Here is a 14,471-nt window from a genome sequence, read left to right as displayed (position 1 = left end):
GGCTTTTGTAACAAGAACAGGAACAATCTTTTCCAGAGTGTTGGAAAGGTGGCAAGTTGTACGTTTATACAAGTATATCCGGTTGTTTCTTTCCCTGTACGTACTTCTAACAAACCCTGTTGAAATGGTTCGGAACACTTATTTTGAAAAATCGTTAAATGAAAAGATTTTGCATTTTCAGAATTTCGCCAAAGAGATCGCTGAGTAATAATATCTCGGCTTTCTAAATGGTTGTGACAAATTTTCATCAGACGGCACAATTTCTTCAAACACTTGCAATATTATTGTATGGTTCCTATGAAAACTAAGTCCTTATAACTTTAAATGTTTCTTAATAAAAATTGGTTCGCAATACAAATGGACTGCGGGTCTATTTCTTATATTCTACCGTACACAGGGGCTCTGGTGAAAGCCAAGCACTTATATAGCAGCAGAGTCTCAATGGTAGCTCTTTTATGACAGAAACAGCTGAGATTTTGACAAATAAATTATGTCTGCTGAATTTAGATCACATCAGTAGACGTTTTGACCACAAGAGGACTTTTATGAGAAAAATAATGTATAAAAATAATGTATAATGGTTCGTGTAATGTCATGAAAATGAGTAAATGACTATATTGCACAAGAGTATAGAATTTAATTGCTTTGCCCGACTATAATGTTCTTAATTGCCATTTTTTAGGTATAATAAATAATTTATATTTCTTATATCCGCCTGAGTGGCCGAGTAGGCAAGAGTCTCGACTAGCAACTCAATAGTCGTGGGTTCAAACCTCAAGTGCGGTAGAGTTTTTAATAAAAAGCCGATAGCCCTAGATGCTAGTGCTTTAAGACTTTAGTCTTAGAATTTATTCTCTGGCTAAATTTATAATAATAATAATATATTTCTTATATTTCAATTTGTACTGTGTGTAGCTTAAATGTTTTCTTAACGCCGACAAAAGTTCTCACATTTTGGGTTAAAAAAATATTTTACAATTATGATGTATTGTTAGTTTGGGGCACTGGGCGTCAAAAATTGTAATTAAATGTGAAATTTAGACCATGACCATGCTCGCAATAAGAAAAGATTGTATAATACAATAAATATCAGATATTAATCTAACAATAAGTACAAGGCAGTCCGTCCGCAGAAATAATCTAGACTGATAGCCCCTCAATCTCAAGTCCGCTTAACTCTACGGAGCAGCGCGCGAATAGTTTTACACAACAGAGGACGCAAAAAAGAAACCAAAGGCAATAGAAACGGTCGCAGTAACTTTTTAATTTTCATAGTTTCCAAAAAAAAGTTTTTGTTGCTGTTAAACCCCAATTTTTTTATATTATCATTTCTTCCTTTTTACATTTATTTAAGTCTCAGTTAATGTCAGGCCGTGTCGGCCGTGTCAGGTGTGATCACCCTTCGGCGATTAAGTCGAGAAATAAATGTACGCCGACGGTGTTAGACTCCGCACTCGTGTCTTCTTCAATCTGACTTAGCCAACTTGGTTAAATAAATATTCTAAATATTATAGAACTAAATATTATAGATATTCTAAATACTATAGAACTAAATTTTAATAAAATGTAGGAGGTTTTCGATCAAGGAGGTATCTATTTACTACTCAACGAAATAACTCACGAAAAATAAACAACACCAAGCAAATCTTTTATAGTAGCGCTCATAGAAGCTTTGAAAAACGCTTTTTAACGCTTTTTATTTCATTCTGCTTGTCAACCTTATCAGAAATTTTATAGGAAGTACGGGAAAATTTAATGAAAAACTATCCTGATATCGTAATACATTATTTGGACGAGGTAGCTGGTATTGGTAATAGAATTCTTAAAAGCTTAATATGAGAGCATATTAATTTACAGTCTTTAGTTGTAAAAGAAAAAATTTTGCGTAATAGCGTAACAAAAGAAATGGTCTTTGGCCAATAAAAGAATAAATACCAAAAATAGTAAATAAATAAATTTGCTGCCGAAATTCTAAAAATACGAAAATTTGATTAGAATGCGATCTAATCTTAACAAAACAGCGAGAAATTTACTGGAAGTATTTTATTCCGTTTCCGTTTATTACTTTCCGCTTTGCTATGGAAAATAACGCTGTGATAATTTATTAATTGAAATAATTTATTATTATATCTTGGGATTTATGGATAACATAATAAACTTTTGGAGTTTTTATTTTTATTTAAACAGGGTTCTTGTCTTAAAGACGGAGATTTGGCTCGAGCCCGTATGAATGAAGCTGAAGCGTGCTTTATATTGGCCGCCCGAAATTATGCTGATAAGACTGCTGCCGATGAGCACACAATCCTGCGTTCGTGGGCTGTCAAGGATTTTGCACCCAATGTTCCACAATATGTTCAAATATTCCGGTACATACAGTTAGACAATTAACACACTTTTGATATATTTAAAAATAATCTTTGCTTGTGATTTCTTAGGCCTGAACATAAACTGCATGTGAAGTTTGCAGAGCATGTTGTGTGCGAAGATGAATTCAAATACGCATTGTTGGCTAATAATTGCACATGCCCCGGAGCTAGCACTTTGGTAACACTGCTGCTGCATACATCGCGGGGACAGTAAGTGAACAAAGTGTCATAGCGTTTAAGCATTTTTTCATACACACTTTAACAAGATTATGCGTTAAGTTTTTAAAGCCCAAAACCGTGAAATATCTGTTGGAAATGTGTTGCACCTCTCACTTAAACAACTTTTCTCATGAAATTAAACGTTATTTTAATTTAGAATTTACAAAATAAATTAAATTTGAGTATAAAAGTATGTGTGCGTATGGTTCCAAGCGAGAACTTCGTGGCGTTTTTCCTAATGAATAACTTTGGAATCAACACGACGTAGATAATAAAAAAGAAATCATGATGTTCGTTAATTCAATCAAAACTTGGCTTTTGAAAATGAGTCTACGAAAAATTACGAAAAATTACAAGACTTGTGCAAGACTTCAAAACTGAATATTAAAAAAACAACTTCGACCATTTGCACAAGGAAGCATGAAAACGATTTCAACAGTTGGGTAGAAGAAGAATTAGCAGTGTTAAATTTAACAGAATAAATTCTCATCTGCTGACCAATGCTGGAGCGAAAGGGAATGAAAACATTTTTAAATATATATGTTGTATTTATTTATTTATTTAGACATAAAATTTAGTTAATACAAATATACAGCCGAATGAGGTCGACCCTTAAAAATAAATCTCATCTATTTTTTATAAATAACCTTATAGAAAAACAAAAAGGTAATAATAATAAAGGAAAATAAAAACAAAGTTTCTGCAAAAATGAGTAATAGAAAAGCAAAGAAAGCGTATGCATATCCAGTGCAGAGGCGCTCCCCAAACCGGGCGGGTCACATTGCAAGATTATGCCACACGTCTCAACCATTGCAAACAAACGGAAGCTTGGCAACACATTATAGCGTACAAAGTTACAATTCATGCAAGCTAGCAGTTTGTAGAATATATTTCTTGGTACTGAGAAATAATTGCGTTTTCAAAGTACAATACAATACTTTTACATTCTAAATGTACGACATATGACAATACACAAGAGTAGAGAAAACGTTGGAAAACATTTATTGAAATTCATAAAACTTTTGTGAAGCAATACATAACAACCTATGGATGCAACCTATATACATGGCAATTCAAAACGAATAGCTATCTTTTATACCGCGGGACGATTCCAAGCTTGTTACGTAGAAATGCTATGGAAATATGGCATAGAGAAAAAATGTGAACGGCACATGTATTATTTTTATTGTTTCCAACGTTTCTTGGTAATGTTCGAGACATATGTATCATTTTTGTTATTTTTCATCATGAAAATTTCCATTTCTATTCCACACAACCTCCGTGCAAGAACAATAATTGATAGTTCATTTAGTTATATCTACAGTTCAGTCTATAGTTCAGTTAGTTATATCTAAGCTTGGTATGAAGGTTTATCGGTTAACAGTTAGTTTAAATATGACCTAGTTAGAGTTCACATATTGTAGACAGTTCCTTTGATAGGCTTGCAAGAGTCTGATATTGAAGTTAAGTAACAGATAATACTTAGATTTTTGCAAAGATATCAAAAGAAGTCACGAAATAATATTCAATAGTCGTGTGGTCACATTTTTCTCTTTGTGGAAAAATTTTTGCAATTTAATTTCTTTATTGCGTTATACATTTTTAAAAGTTCTCAAACTTATTATAATCTATTGAACTTTCTGTGTGTTTATTGCGAAAAGTGTTCATCGCGGATATCGTACGTGTTTTCCTTTAAATACATTAAAAAAAAAAAAAAAAAAAAAAAAAAATAAAAAACTTTTGACTTTTTATTCAGTAGTTTCCCAAACCTTTTGAAGTGAGTGGTTATTTCACAAATAATAAGCAATAGACAACAATAAGGCATAATGGCCCCGGGGCCGCCAGACAAAAACTCGAATAGATTTCATCTATTAAGTAATACATCCCCCCAAAGAAAAAAAAGTACAAATTCGGATTTTCCGTTGTTGCCAATCACCGATATAACCCCTATTGATAAAAAATATATTGTTATTTCTCCAACCGATGCTCGAATAACAATTTCCCAAATTAGCCCGTTTGCTATAAAAAAAGCTCTAGATAGCATTACAACATACATCGACTCCATCTCGATTCTACGCGATGGGAATTTACTGGTCCTCGCTGGGAACCCGCGCGCAACCGAAAAGCTCATAAAGGCCAAATCTTTAGCTAACCTATGTGCTATTTCAGCTAAAGTACATGAGAAACTTAACTCGGTTCGAGGCGTAATTTACGCCCTTTGCTTAAAGCATGTGGCGGAAGATGAAATTGTTCGCGAAATGGGCAATCAAGGAGTGACTGAAATATATAAATTAACCAAACTGAATGATGACGGAAAAACACGCTCTCCTACAGGAAGAATTATTTTAACTTTTGATCGCTATCGATTACCGCGAACAGTTGATGTGGCGTGGTATAAATGTAAAGTAGAACTATACATCCCAAATCCTATGAGGTGTAAAAATTGCCAACGCCTGGGTCATACGGCAAAAAGATGCACTAATGCTGCATCTTGTGCTAACTGTGGTCATCCTCCACATACTGAAAGCTGCACCCGTAGTTTCTGCATAAATTGCAATGATCAACACTCAGCGTTAGACAAACAATGCCCACGTTTTGTACAGATGCGCGAAATATTAAAAATCAAAACAGAAAATTACTGTAGCATGGGCGAAGCGCGACGCACATACCGGGAAAGAAATCCATCTGTAGCCCATGGAATTGGCAAAAGTAATACCTATGCTGCTGTTGCCTCGCAAATCGAGCCTAATAAGACTTTAAATGCAACTGCTTCCAATGAAAAACCTGTTCCACCATTAACCAAAAATTATATTGCGAAACCAGTTACATCACTTGCCAAAGATAATATTGAAAAAACCAAAGCAACTGCAAATATTGAAAAAATTAAAACAACAACACATATGCTAAAATCTAATATACAAAATTCTCCAGAATCTTCAGCTCTTAACTTTACTCAACAAATCACAAGTGGTAATGAATCCATTCTTTCATCCATTAATCAACCTTCAAAAACCAAAGCAACTGCAAATATTGAAAAAATCAAAACAACGACACATATGCTAAAATCTAATATACAAAATTCTCCAGAATCTCCAGCTATCAACTATACTCAACAAATCACAAGTGGTAATGAACCCATTCTTTCATCCATTAATCAACCTTCAATTTCAAATTATTCACGTGCGCCAACCCGTTGCGCTTCAAATGTACCAAATCACCTAAATACAGATTATTCTGCTGGTAAGAATAAATCATTCACGAAAAATTCCTATAGCGACCTTCTCGACGGAGACGCTGACATGTCAACTTAACCCTCCCTCCACTCTGCTTGCATGTCATTACAATTAAATAAAGTTTTTAAAATTCTACTATGGAACATTAAGGGACTTATTAATAATTTTGATGAACTCCATACATTCATAAGTGATTTTAATCCAACCTTTTTATCGCTTCAAGAAACCCATTGTAGAAGCTCTTTTAATCCTATTCCACCCAAATCATATACTGGATACTTCACGAATGCTGATCAAAATTCATATTCCAAACAAGGAGTAGGTGTTTTTATAAAATCAAGTATACCTCACAAACGCATAAATTTAAGCTCAAATATACAAGCCGTTGCGACACAAATAATGTTAAATATAAAATTTACTGTGCTTTCGCTCTATATTCCACCTTCGCAATCGTTTTCTCAGCAAGAACTCTACAGTTTATTCTCCGTACTTTCCCCCCCATTAATTATATGCGGCGATTTCAACAGCTGGAAAACCATCTGGGGCTCAACAGTGAACAACACTCGCGGTACTGTTTTAGAAAAGGCCTTTTTTCAAAGCAACCTTTGCGTTTTAAATGATGGAAAACCAACGCACCTCTCAACTCATCATACTTTTTCACATATTGATTTAACATGTTGCTCTCCCTCACTTCCTCCTTTGGTTTCCTGATCTACATAAAAGTGATCACTTTCCAATCATAATCGATCTTAAACTTTCAACGTCCTCTGCTACTCCAGCAAAACAGGCCAAATTCCTCCTAGATAAAGCGGATTATATCAATTACTCCAAACAGGTGGAGTCATTTTTGAACTCAAAGCCATTTAACGGAAACTGCAACCATGATGCTGCTATTATGTCTAAAGCGATTCGCACGGCTGCTCATGTTTCTATTCCTCAATCTAACACCTCTTTTAAACGAGCTAGGGTTCCTTGGTGGAACAACACGCTTTCGTTTTTGAGGAAAAATAAAATGGATCTATGGCACTGCTTTAAGAGATGTCCTGATCAAAATCACTTGTTATTATACAAAAAGGCCAATGCTCTATTCAGGAAGGAATTACGGAAATCAAAGGCACTTAGTTTCGAACTTTTCTCGAGACGAATTCACAGAAATATATCAATGAAAGTTGTCTGGAACAAAATCAACAGACTTAAAGGGACTTCAAACCTGAACGAAATTTCTGCCATCTGCACTCCCAATGGAACTTTAACTGACGCAGATGAGATTTCAAATTACTTTGGAAAAGTGTGGTGCGAATACTCCTCTGACAGCAACTTCTCCAGTGCTTTCATTGAAAATAAAAGGACTCCAATATCTCTTTCAAATAATATCCATAGATGTGCCATGTTCCTGGAAAATTGCGTATCTACCTCAGAACTTGGAAGTTGTCTCTCCAATTTGAAGGGGAAGACACCTGGTCTAGACCGCATCTCATATCAAATGATCAGTGCTATGTCTAAATCTAGTAAAAATAAATTACTGGACCTATATAATACGGTATTTATGAGTGGCCATATACTCTACATGTGGAAACTGGCAACAGTTGTTCCAATTCCAAAGTCAAAAAATGTCTCCATCGCATCAGATTATCGCCCAATTTTTTTTTTACCTTGCCTCTCTAAGGTATTAGAGAAGATTATGGCATCTAGATTGTCTTGGTTTCTTGAGTCCAAGAACCTGATAACAAAGCAACAAGTTGGTTTCAAGCGGGGTAGAGGATGCATCGACGCTCTGTTACATATTGATTATTTCACAAGCAAAGCAATTTCCGAACGAAATCACGTAACATTTCTCTCAATTGATTTCGAAAAAGCATTTGACAGAGTTGGTCTTCATGTTATCTTAAGACTCTTGAAATCATGGAATGTTGGACCCAAATTCTTCAACTAAATCAAACCATTCATGTCGCATCGGCGGTTCAAAGTTAGAATGAACAATCATCTTTCTGATTCCTTTCCGCTAATGAATGACATTCCGCAAGGATCTTCTCTCTCTGTCACGCTTTTCCAGATCGCTTTCAACGAAATTAGCAAATTTCTTTGCCGTGTACCAAGAGTGGAACATTGTCTCTACGCGGACGATGTATACATTTTTACAAAAGAAAAAGACAACACGAAAGCAATCAACATCCTCGAATCTATTGCATGTGAGATCTCCACATGGGCAAACTCGTCAGGAGCTATAATCTCTATACAAAAATCAAAAAAATGCACATTTGTCGAAAACAAATGTGCGATGCAGGAAACCTACTGATGCATATTAACGACTTACCATTACTAAATGTGCAGACGCTCCATGTTCTCGGGCTCACGTTTTCAAACAATTATCGTTGGAAAGCACACTGCGTTCGGTTAAAAAACTCCCTTTTAACAAGGGTAAATTTCATACAGTACGTTGCTTGGAGAAGCCATGCGCATATTAACACTATCGCTTATCTTACCAAAATGCTTGTGTTAAGCAAGATTGACTATGCTTTGATAATTTATGGCAATAGTTGCAAATCTAATATCAACATCCTTAAACCGGTCTATCACCAAGCCGTCAGAGCAAGTTGTTATGCTTTTCGGACCACGCCCATAAATAATATTATAATTGAAACTGGTCTCCCAACTTTAGAAAATAGACTGTATTAGTTAAAAGCTAAAATAGTCCCTAAGCTTCTTAATTCAAACTAATCCATTCGGATAATCGGTGATGACGTAAGAAAGATTATTATTTCGAAGAAAATTCCAAAGTCACCATCTGGAATTGACCATTGTTTGTGCATCGCAAAGGAATTGAACATTCCCTTAAAAATTTCCCACTCTTTTGGTGTTAAATCTCCCTGGATTTTGAAAGACTGCTCTTTTGACATCTCACTGTCTATGCACAAGAAAGAAGATACTCCAAATTACGTCTTCGGGAATCTAATAGCTGAGAAAACCCAAGTATTGGACAATACTGGTTGGAATCTTTTGTACACAGACGGCTCAAAATCTCCAGGTCTGCCTCCTGCTTGTGCGGTGGTAGATGCTACAGGATGGGTTCTTCTCAACCACACATTTCACGAAAGCACTTCAACTTTCATAACCGAAGCCAGAGCTATCCTTCACGCTGCCAACCTTGCCCATAAAAACAAACTCGCAACCGTTATTGTTACCGACAGTTTGTCTGTATTACAAGCTGTTCGGAATTTTTCGACTTTGAGATGGAGCACCCTCAACAAATTAAGGAATATAATTACTACGCCCGACGGAAAAATTAAAATGTTATGGGTACCAAGTCACATCGGTTTACTGGGAAATGAGCAGGCTGATCGAGCGGCAAAGTATGCTGCTTCTGCTCCTCTAATTATGGATGATGTCATGGAAAAGTTGGATCTTCAAAGATACATTGGAAGAAAAGTTAAAGAGAAAATTGCAGAAGGAAATTTACAATACCATCATCAACACTACTCTTGCATTAACCCTCAATTAACTCCACCTTTATATCCAACAAACGTTGAGAAAACCAAGATCCAAACATTTTCGAGAATTCGCCTTGGTCATACAATTGCAACTCACCAATGGATCCTGAAGAAGTCTTCTCCCCCAATCTGCTGTTGTGGACAAACTCTTACTATAAAGCACATTCTCTGCGATTGCCTCAACTTTTCCTCGGCTAGAAGTATTGCATTTGGAACGATTAACCCTTTGAACATTCTACAATCAGCTTCAGAACAGAATATCAATTCAATATATTACTTTTTTAATACTACTAAATTCAGTATCTAATATCCATTTATTTAAATTAGAGCCGATAGCCTGTGTTGCTAGTGCTCAATGTCTTTTTTTTAGTCTAAGAATTCATTTCATTAGTCTAAAATTAAAATAATAATAATAATAATAATAGATTTTTGCAAAGGCACCTAAGTGGGTTGAAAAGCTCACAGCTGTGATCACATTGGCTGAGCTTTATGAAAATAAAGTTTCTAGAAGAAAGGTTGGGAACATTGAAGTTTATCGACCTCACTAGTGCCAGCGAGTCAATAGTACCATTTACTAACTTAACTAAGAAGAAAACACCCGAACAAATCTACATTTCTCTAATGAGGCTAAGGCCAGCAAAATAAGGCATTCTATCCACTACAATCAGTATTAAGGAAATTCCAATGAGGAAACGAAGTTTAACAAGTAAGAAAGTTACGTTCGGGGTGCCGAATCTCGCATGACCATCACTATGCTTTTCGCATTCTACTCTGTAAGCTCTTTTGTTTGATATCGCTGGTATTATTAACCAAAAATTAATCGAGTTGTCTACCATATTCATTTTAACTCATTTTTAGGCAGAGTGTACAATATAGGTTTAAACATTCTCTAGCTGTTTGCCGTATGATAAATAAGCGTAAAGCCGCAAAAAAAAATTTAATTACTTGTAACTTTGTGTGGGCATATCCGATTAATTCCATTTTCGAACCTAAAGAGTAGACTGTTTGGTAAAGTAAATGTGGAAAATTTGAGGGTTCTAGCTTTAATAATTTCCGAGTAACAAAAAGCAAAAATCTAAAAATTGTTGTTAAAAAAAATGAGTTGCGTTCAGTTTACACTCCATTGCGCGGTTTTGGTTCGACCAATTTGGCCCATTTTCAAAACCAATCGGCGCGCACCTACTTCCAATGTTTCTACCAAATTTTTAGTCCATATTTTTTTTTTTTTGCGACCAGGAGGGTGCCAAAAACACACACCACAGGCACTCATATGTGCGAATGCTTTCACGTTTAATGAGATTAAATCCGCGCTTTAGAGTGGAGTAGATGGAATAGTCGTGGACAGACCCACTTTCCATGTATTTTTGAAACGTTAGTTTTTCCTATCTTTACAGTATTTCACTGTTTTGTTTAAGTATGACGGGCAAGTGCTTCGACGGGAGGATTGCCCAAACGAAACGGTCGCGAAAATTGAAGGAGAATTTTTATGATTGTTTGTCTTTGGGAATATTTCATTTGATGTATTTTCCGCATTTTTCTCGTTCATTTTGCTTTTCTTCCTGCTTCATTGCTGCCTATAAATGTCCGCTGGCTCCTAGTTTGTATGAAGACTAAGAAGTTATTTTGGCTAGATAAAATCCACTAAAGCAACATTGCTTAATGCGCGTAATTTACCTGTGTCGTACTTAAACTAGCTCTTAACTTTAAAATGTCACGATGAGTTCAAAATGAATTGTTGTTAACTACTATCGGTTGCCAAGCTTATGCATGTTTGCGATGGCTTAGGGGTTCAATCGCAATTTGTTCCTGTATCTTGTGGATCTACGCTAGTTGTGTACATGCTCTTTTTTCTTTTTTTCCTTCTCATTTATTTCACCGTATTTATACTAAGTTTTAATATTAATTAATTTAAGATTTACTTTAAGAGTTGACTGTCGACTGAACTCGACTGTCAAAATATTTAGTTGAGTTTCTTGTACAAGTGGAATAAATAAATAAATAAATAAAGACTCCTAAATGTTATCGTCAATTTTGACTTCAAAGAGTATCTGCTTTTCATCTGATCCATCTTTTCTATGCCAGATAAAGTGATGTTATAGAAACTATCCGTTTCAAGAATGGGCTCACCAGCTTTGTTTGTAGATTTGTGTTTTAAGGTTGGGATCTTGCCGTTATACGTTTTAGAAGTGCAAATGCTTGATTTACATAGCTTTATTGAAAACCGTAGCTTGGAATTCTTCGCAGTAGTTTTTTTTTTAATTATTTTTTAGCTGGTGATACGCTCCATTGTAGTTCTTCTTACGCTTTACATTTCAAAATTTTAAACTTAAAGTTTGATATATTTGAGAAGAGCAAGCAACCGACCATTCCCTGGGAGCGTGCGTTCTCAAATGGATGTTCATAACATATTTAATATGAACAGCAGGCATTAGACGCCAAGGTTGGTCGCGAGAAAGAAATTCTGCCTTCTGCGTTTTGTATGTGTGTTATATATCCTACTTCAGAAGAGGTCTATGGAATTCACTTGGTTTAGTTTTTTGGCTAGAAAGTCCGGTTATATACTAGCGATCGTTTAATCACCCCGGATATACGGTTTACTACTTTGAAATTTAATTATTTCTTGGTTGTTTTTTGCACATTCATACAAAATTTTATAAATATCACATATATCTTTACAGAGAAGGTCAACAATCACCCGAGGAGTGGCATCGTTTATATGGTAAATGCTCAGGCAACGAAATCTATCACATCGTATTGGGCGATAGCCGTTTTTTCGGTGAATATGAGAACAAAAGTTTTACGTATGCGAGCTTTCATTCACATCGAAAGTAAGATTATAAGCGAAAAGGAGCTTTTTCGAAATTCTAACCACTTTATACCTTTAGGTATGGTGTAGCTTTAGTGGGTGTGCGGCCCGCTGAACTACCTGAATTTTATGAAGACACTATCCTTTTAAATCCTGGCCCTCGACATATAATGAAAAAGGACGATACATGTTATTACATGAGCATCACCAAGGAAGAGAACTCTGCCTTTGTTGTTAATCAAAATCAACAACAACAGAATTTGGAAGCAAACACACAGAAGGAAACGAGTAAGCCGCCAAATAAAATGTTGCTTGCATTTGTGAAAACGTTCTTTATATGTTTTTTGGGTTTTCTTTCATTTTTCATTGTGTTGTTTTGTAGGCTTTGCAAATTATCAAAAGCATTTCAGAAAATTTAAAATTGTGTTATGTATGTGTGTGTGCGAAACCGCAACAGAAACTTTCGTGTGGCTAAGAAATATTGTCGTTGGTTTCTGTGTTTTTTTGCTTTTCGTATTTCAAAAAATATTATTATTCATCAACATCGTTTTTGCATGTGGGCGCGCATACTAAATAGACATTGTTCAAAAACTTCTTCAAGTTTTTTTTCATATGAATAAGTTAAACATGCAAAGAAGAAAAACATTTAACATTGATATGTTTCTCTTATAGAAACAGTAGAGACGAAACATTTACTTTAAAAATTACAAGAATTAATTAGAAAACCATTTTTTCACTTAGCACTGATTTATACGTGAATGCATTGGTTCGTCTCTACGCATAGAAACGGTGAGCAGAGATCCCATGAAAAGTTCAAATTTTTGGGCCAGAATCGATTTGTAAACTTTCTACTTCCTCCATCCTTTTTCATTAATTTTTTGCCAATGTAACGTGAACGCTTCAGAAACCACGATGCAACATTAAGACCTGGTCAATATTTCAGTCTATACTCTACCCCAATTGTGGTATACGGCACATTAAGTTAGTGCGGACGTATGCAACACGTAGAAGGGCTTAAAGTAGACCAAACTTGTATTATACCGATTTACTCAGAATCAGAACGTGTTCTTTCTTAAAACTTCTTTTTAAAATCGATTTTGGATTCCAATAATTTGCAAAAAATGTGGACATTTGCACAATTGTACCATTTCCATCATTTAATTAATGATAACCTATTCTCATTGCATAATTGTAAAGCGGGCGTCATATACATAAATATATATGTTTTTATGTTTAGCTTTATTACTTTTGCTCTAGTTTATTTAAATTATATTTAATCGGAAATAAACATGTAGTAAAAGAATTTCCACACCTGTTTCCCTTATTTTAACGCATTTATTTTCCCGATAATAATACATAGTAATCAATTGCATTTAGTTAAAAGCACAACATCAACCAGTATTAACGGCAATAGTGCGGCTACAACAACAACAGCCACAACGACAACAATCATCAACACCTTCAGTAGCATCACCAATACCATCACAAATACTGTCTCCACTAGTTCAACGTATTTGAGTATGAATGTGAATGTATCATCACCCGTCACTCCAGTGTCGTCCGTATGTGCTCGCGTACCCAATAGCCCTAGTTATGAGTCGGGGGGTGCTGAAATGCCCATACTAGACAACCAGCAATATTCCAATTGTGAATTTACAAAACTACACGTGCGTGAGTTTCTAAACACTGGCAAAAAGCAAAAATCAAAGACAATAAAAAAAATCTGGTTACCCAAAAATTCATGTAGAGTAGAAATTTTTTATTCTTCACCTATTCTTGACTACCCTCCTGAATCACTCATTTTTGTGTATTGTGTTCACATTCCTAAAACAAAATCCTTAATTACGATAAAATATGTAGAGAAGTTAACATGGGAAATCACTGTAATGCCTTTAAAACAAACGCTCTTTCGACAATTTTCTTTCGGAAAGGGCGAAAGGTAATGGAGTAATAATAACAAAAATATAGCAGATAAGTAAAGGTATTAAGAAATCACACTATCGAAGCCATTCTTGCGAGGCACAATCACTTTAAGGGCTTTGCATATGCATCATAACTGATGCAAATATGAATTAAAAAAATCTCTTACGCAAAAACCTACAGAATTGGCCGTTCGCCTCGTGATATCTTTTAAAAACATTAATTTTTAAATGATCGGGAAGTGTGTAAATGAATAAGTCTAATTTTTCATCAAAAATTGACAATTTTTTTTTAATAAAAAATGTTTAAATAGACTTTTCCTACAATATGCGCCACAGATGGCTGCTTCAAAGATATTACAAAACTTTCGAATTGGCACCGGTTTCTTTATTATACCGTAATAAATTTATTATTATTTCTTCCACTAGTCTGCAAACTT

At 35.1% G+C, this 14,471-nt stretch overlaps 1 protein-coding gene across 7 annotated transcripts in view; it reads left to right on the top strand.

The window, feature by feature from the left end:
* LOC119638661 (potassium channel subfamily T member 2-like) overlaps positions 1-14,471 on the top strand; it is a 47,935-nt gene that overhangs the window by 16,937 nt on the left and 16,527 nt on the right. For 6 of the 7 annotated variants that reach the window (XM_038035580.1, XM_038035578.1, XM_038035584.1 and 3 more), the window contains 5 exons: positions 2,188-2,366; positions 2,436-2,576; positions 11,985-12,134; positions 12,192-12,400; positions 13,490-13,783. In XM_038035580.1, coding sequence (XP_037891508.1) covers positions 2,188-2,366; positions 2,436-2,576; positions 11,985-12,134; positions 12,192-12,400; positions 13,490-13,783 — 973 coding nt within the window. The remainder of the gene's footprint in view (positions 1-2,187; positions 2,367-2,435; positions 2,577-11,984; positions 12,135-12,191; positions 12,401-13,489; positions 13,784-14,471) is intronic. The other variant, XM_038035581.1, reaches the window with a different exon arrangement.

The sequence above is a fragment of the Glossina fuscipes genome, unplaced genomic scaffold, assembly GCF_014805625.2.
Source record: "Glossina fuscipes isolate IAEA_lab_2018 unplaced genomic scaffold, Yale_Gfus_2 106, whole genome shotgun sequence".
NCBI lineage: Eukaryota > Metazoa > Arthropoda > Insecta > Diptera > Glossinidae > Glossina > Glossina fuscipes.
This window is presented reverse-complemented; position numbering and strand designations above follow the sequence as displayed.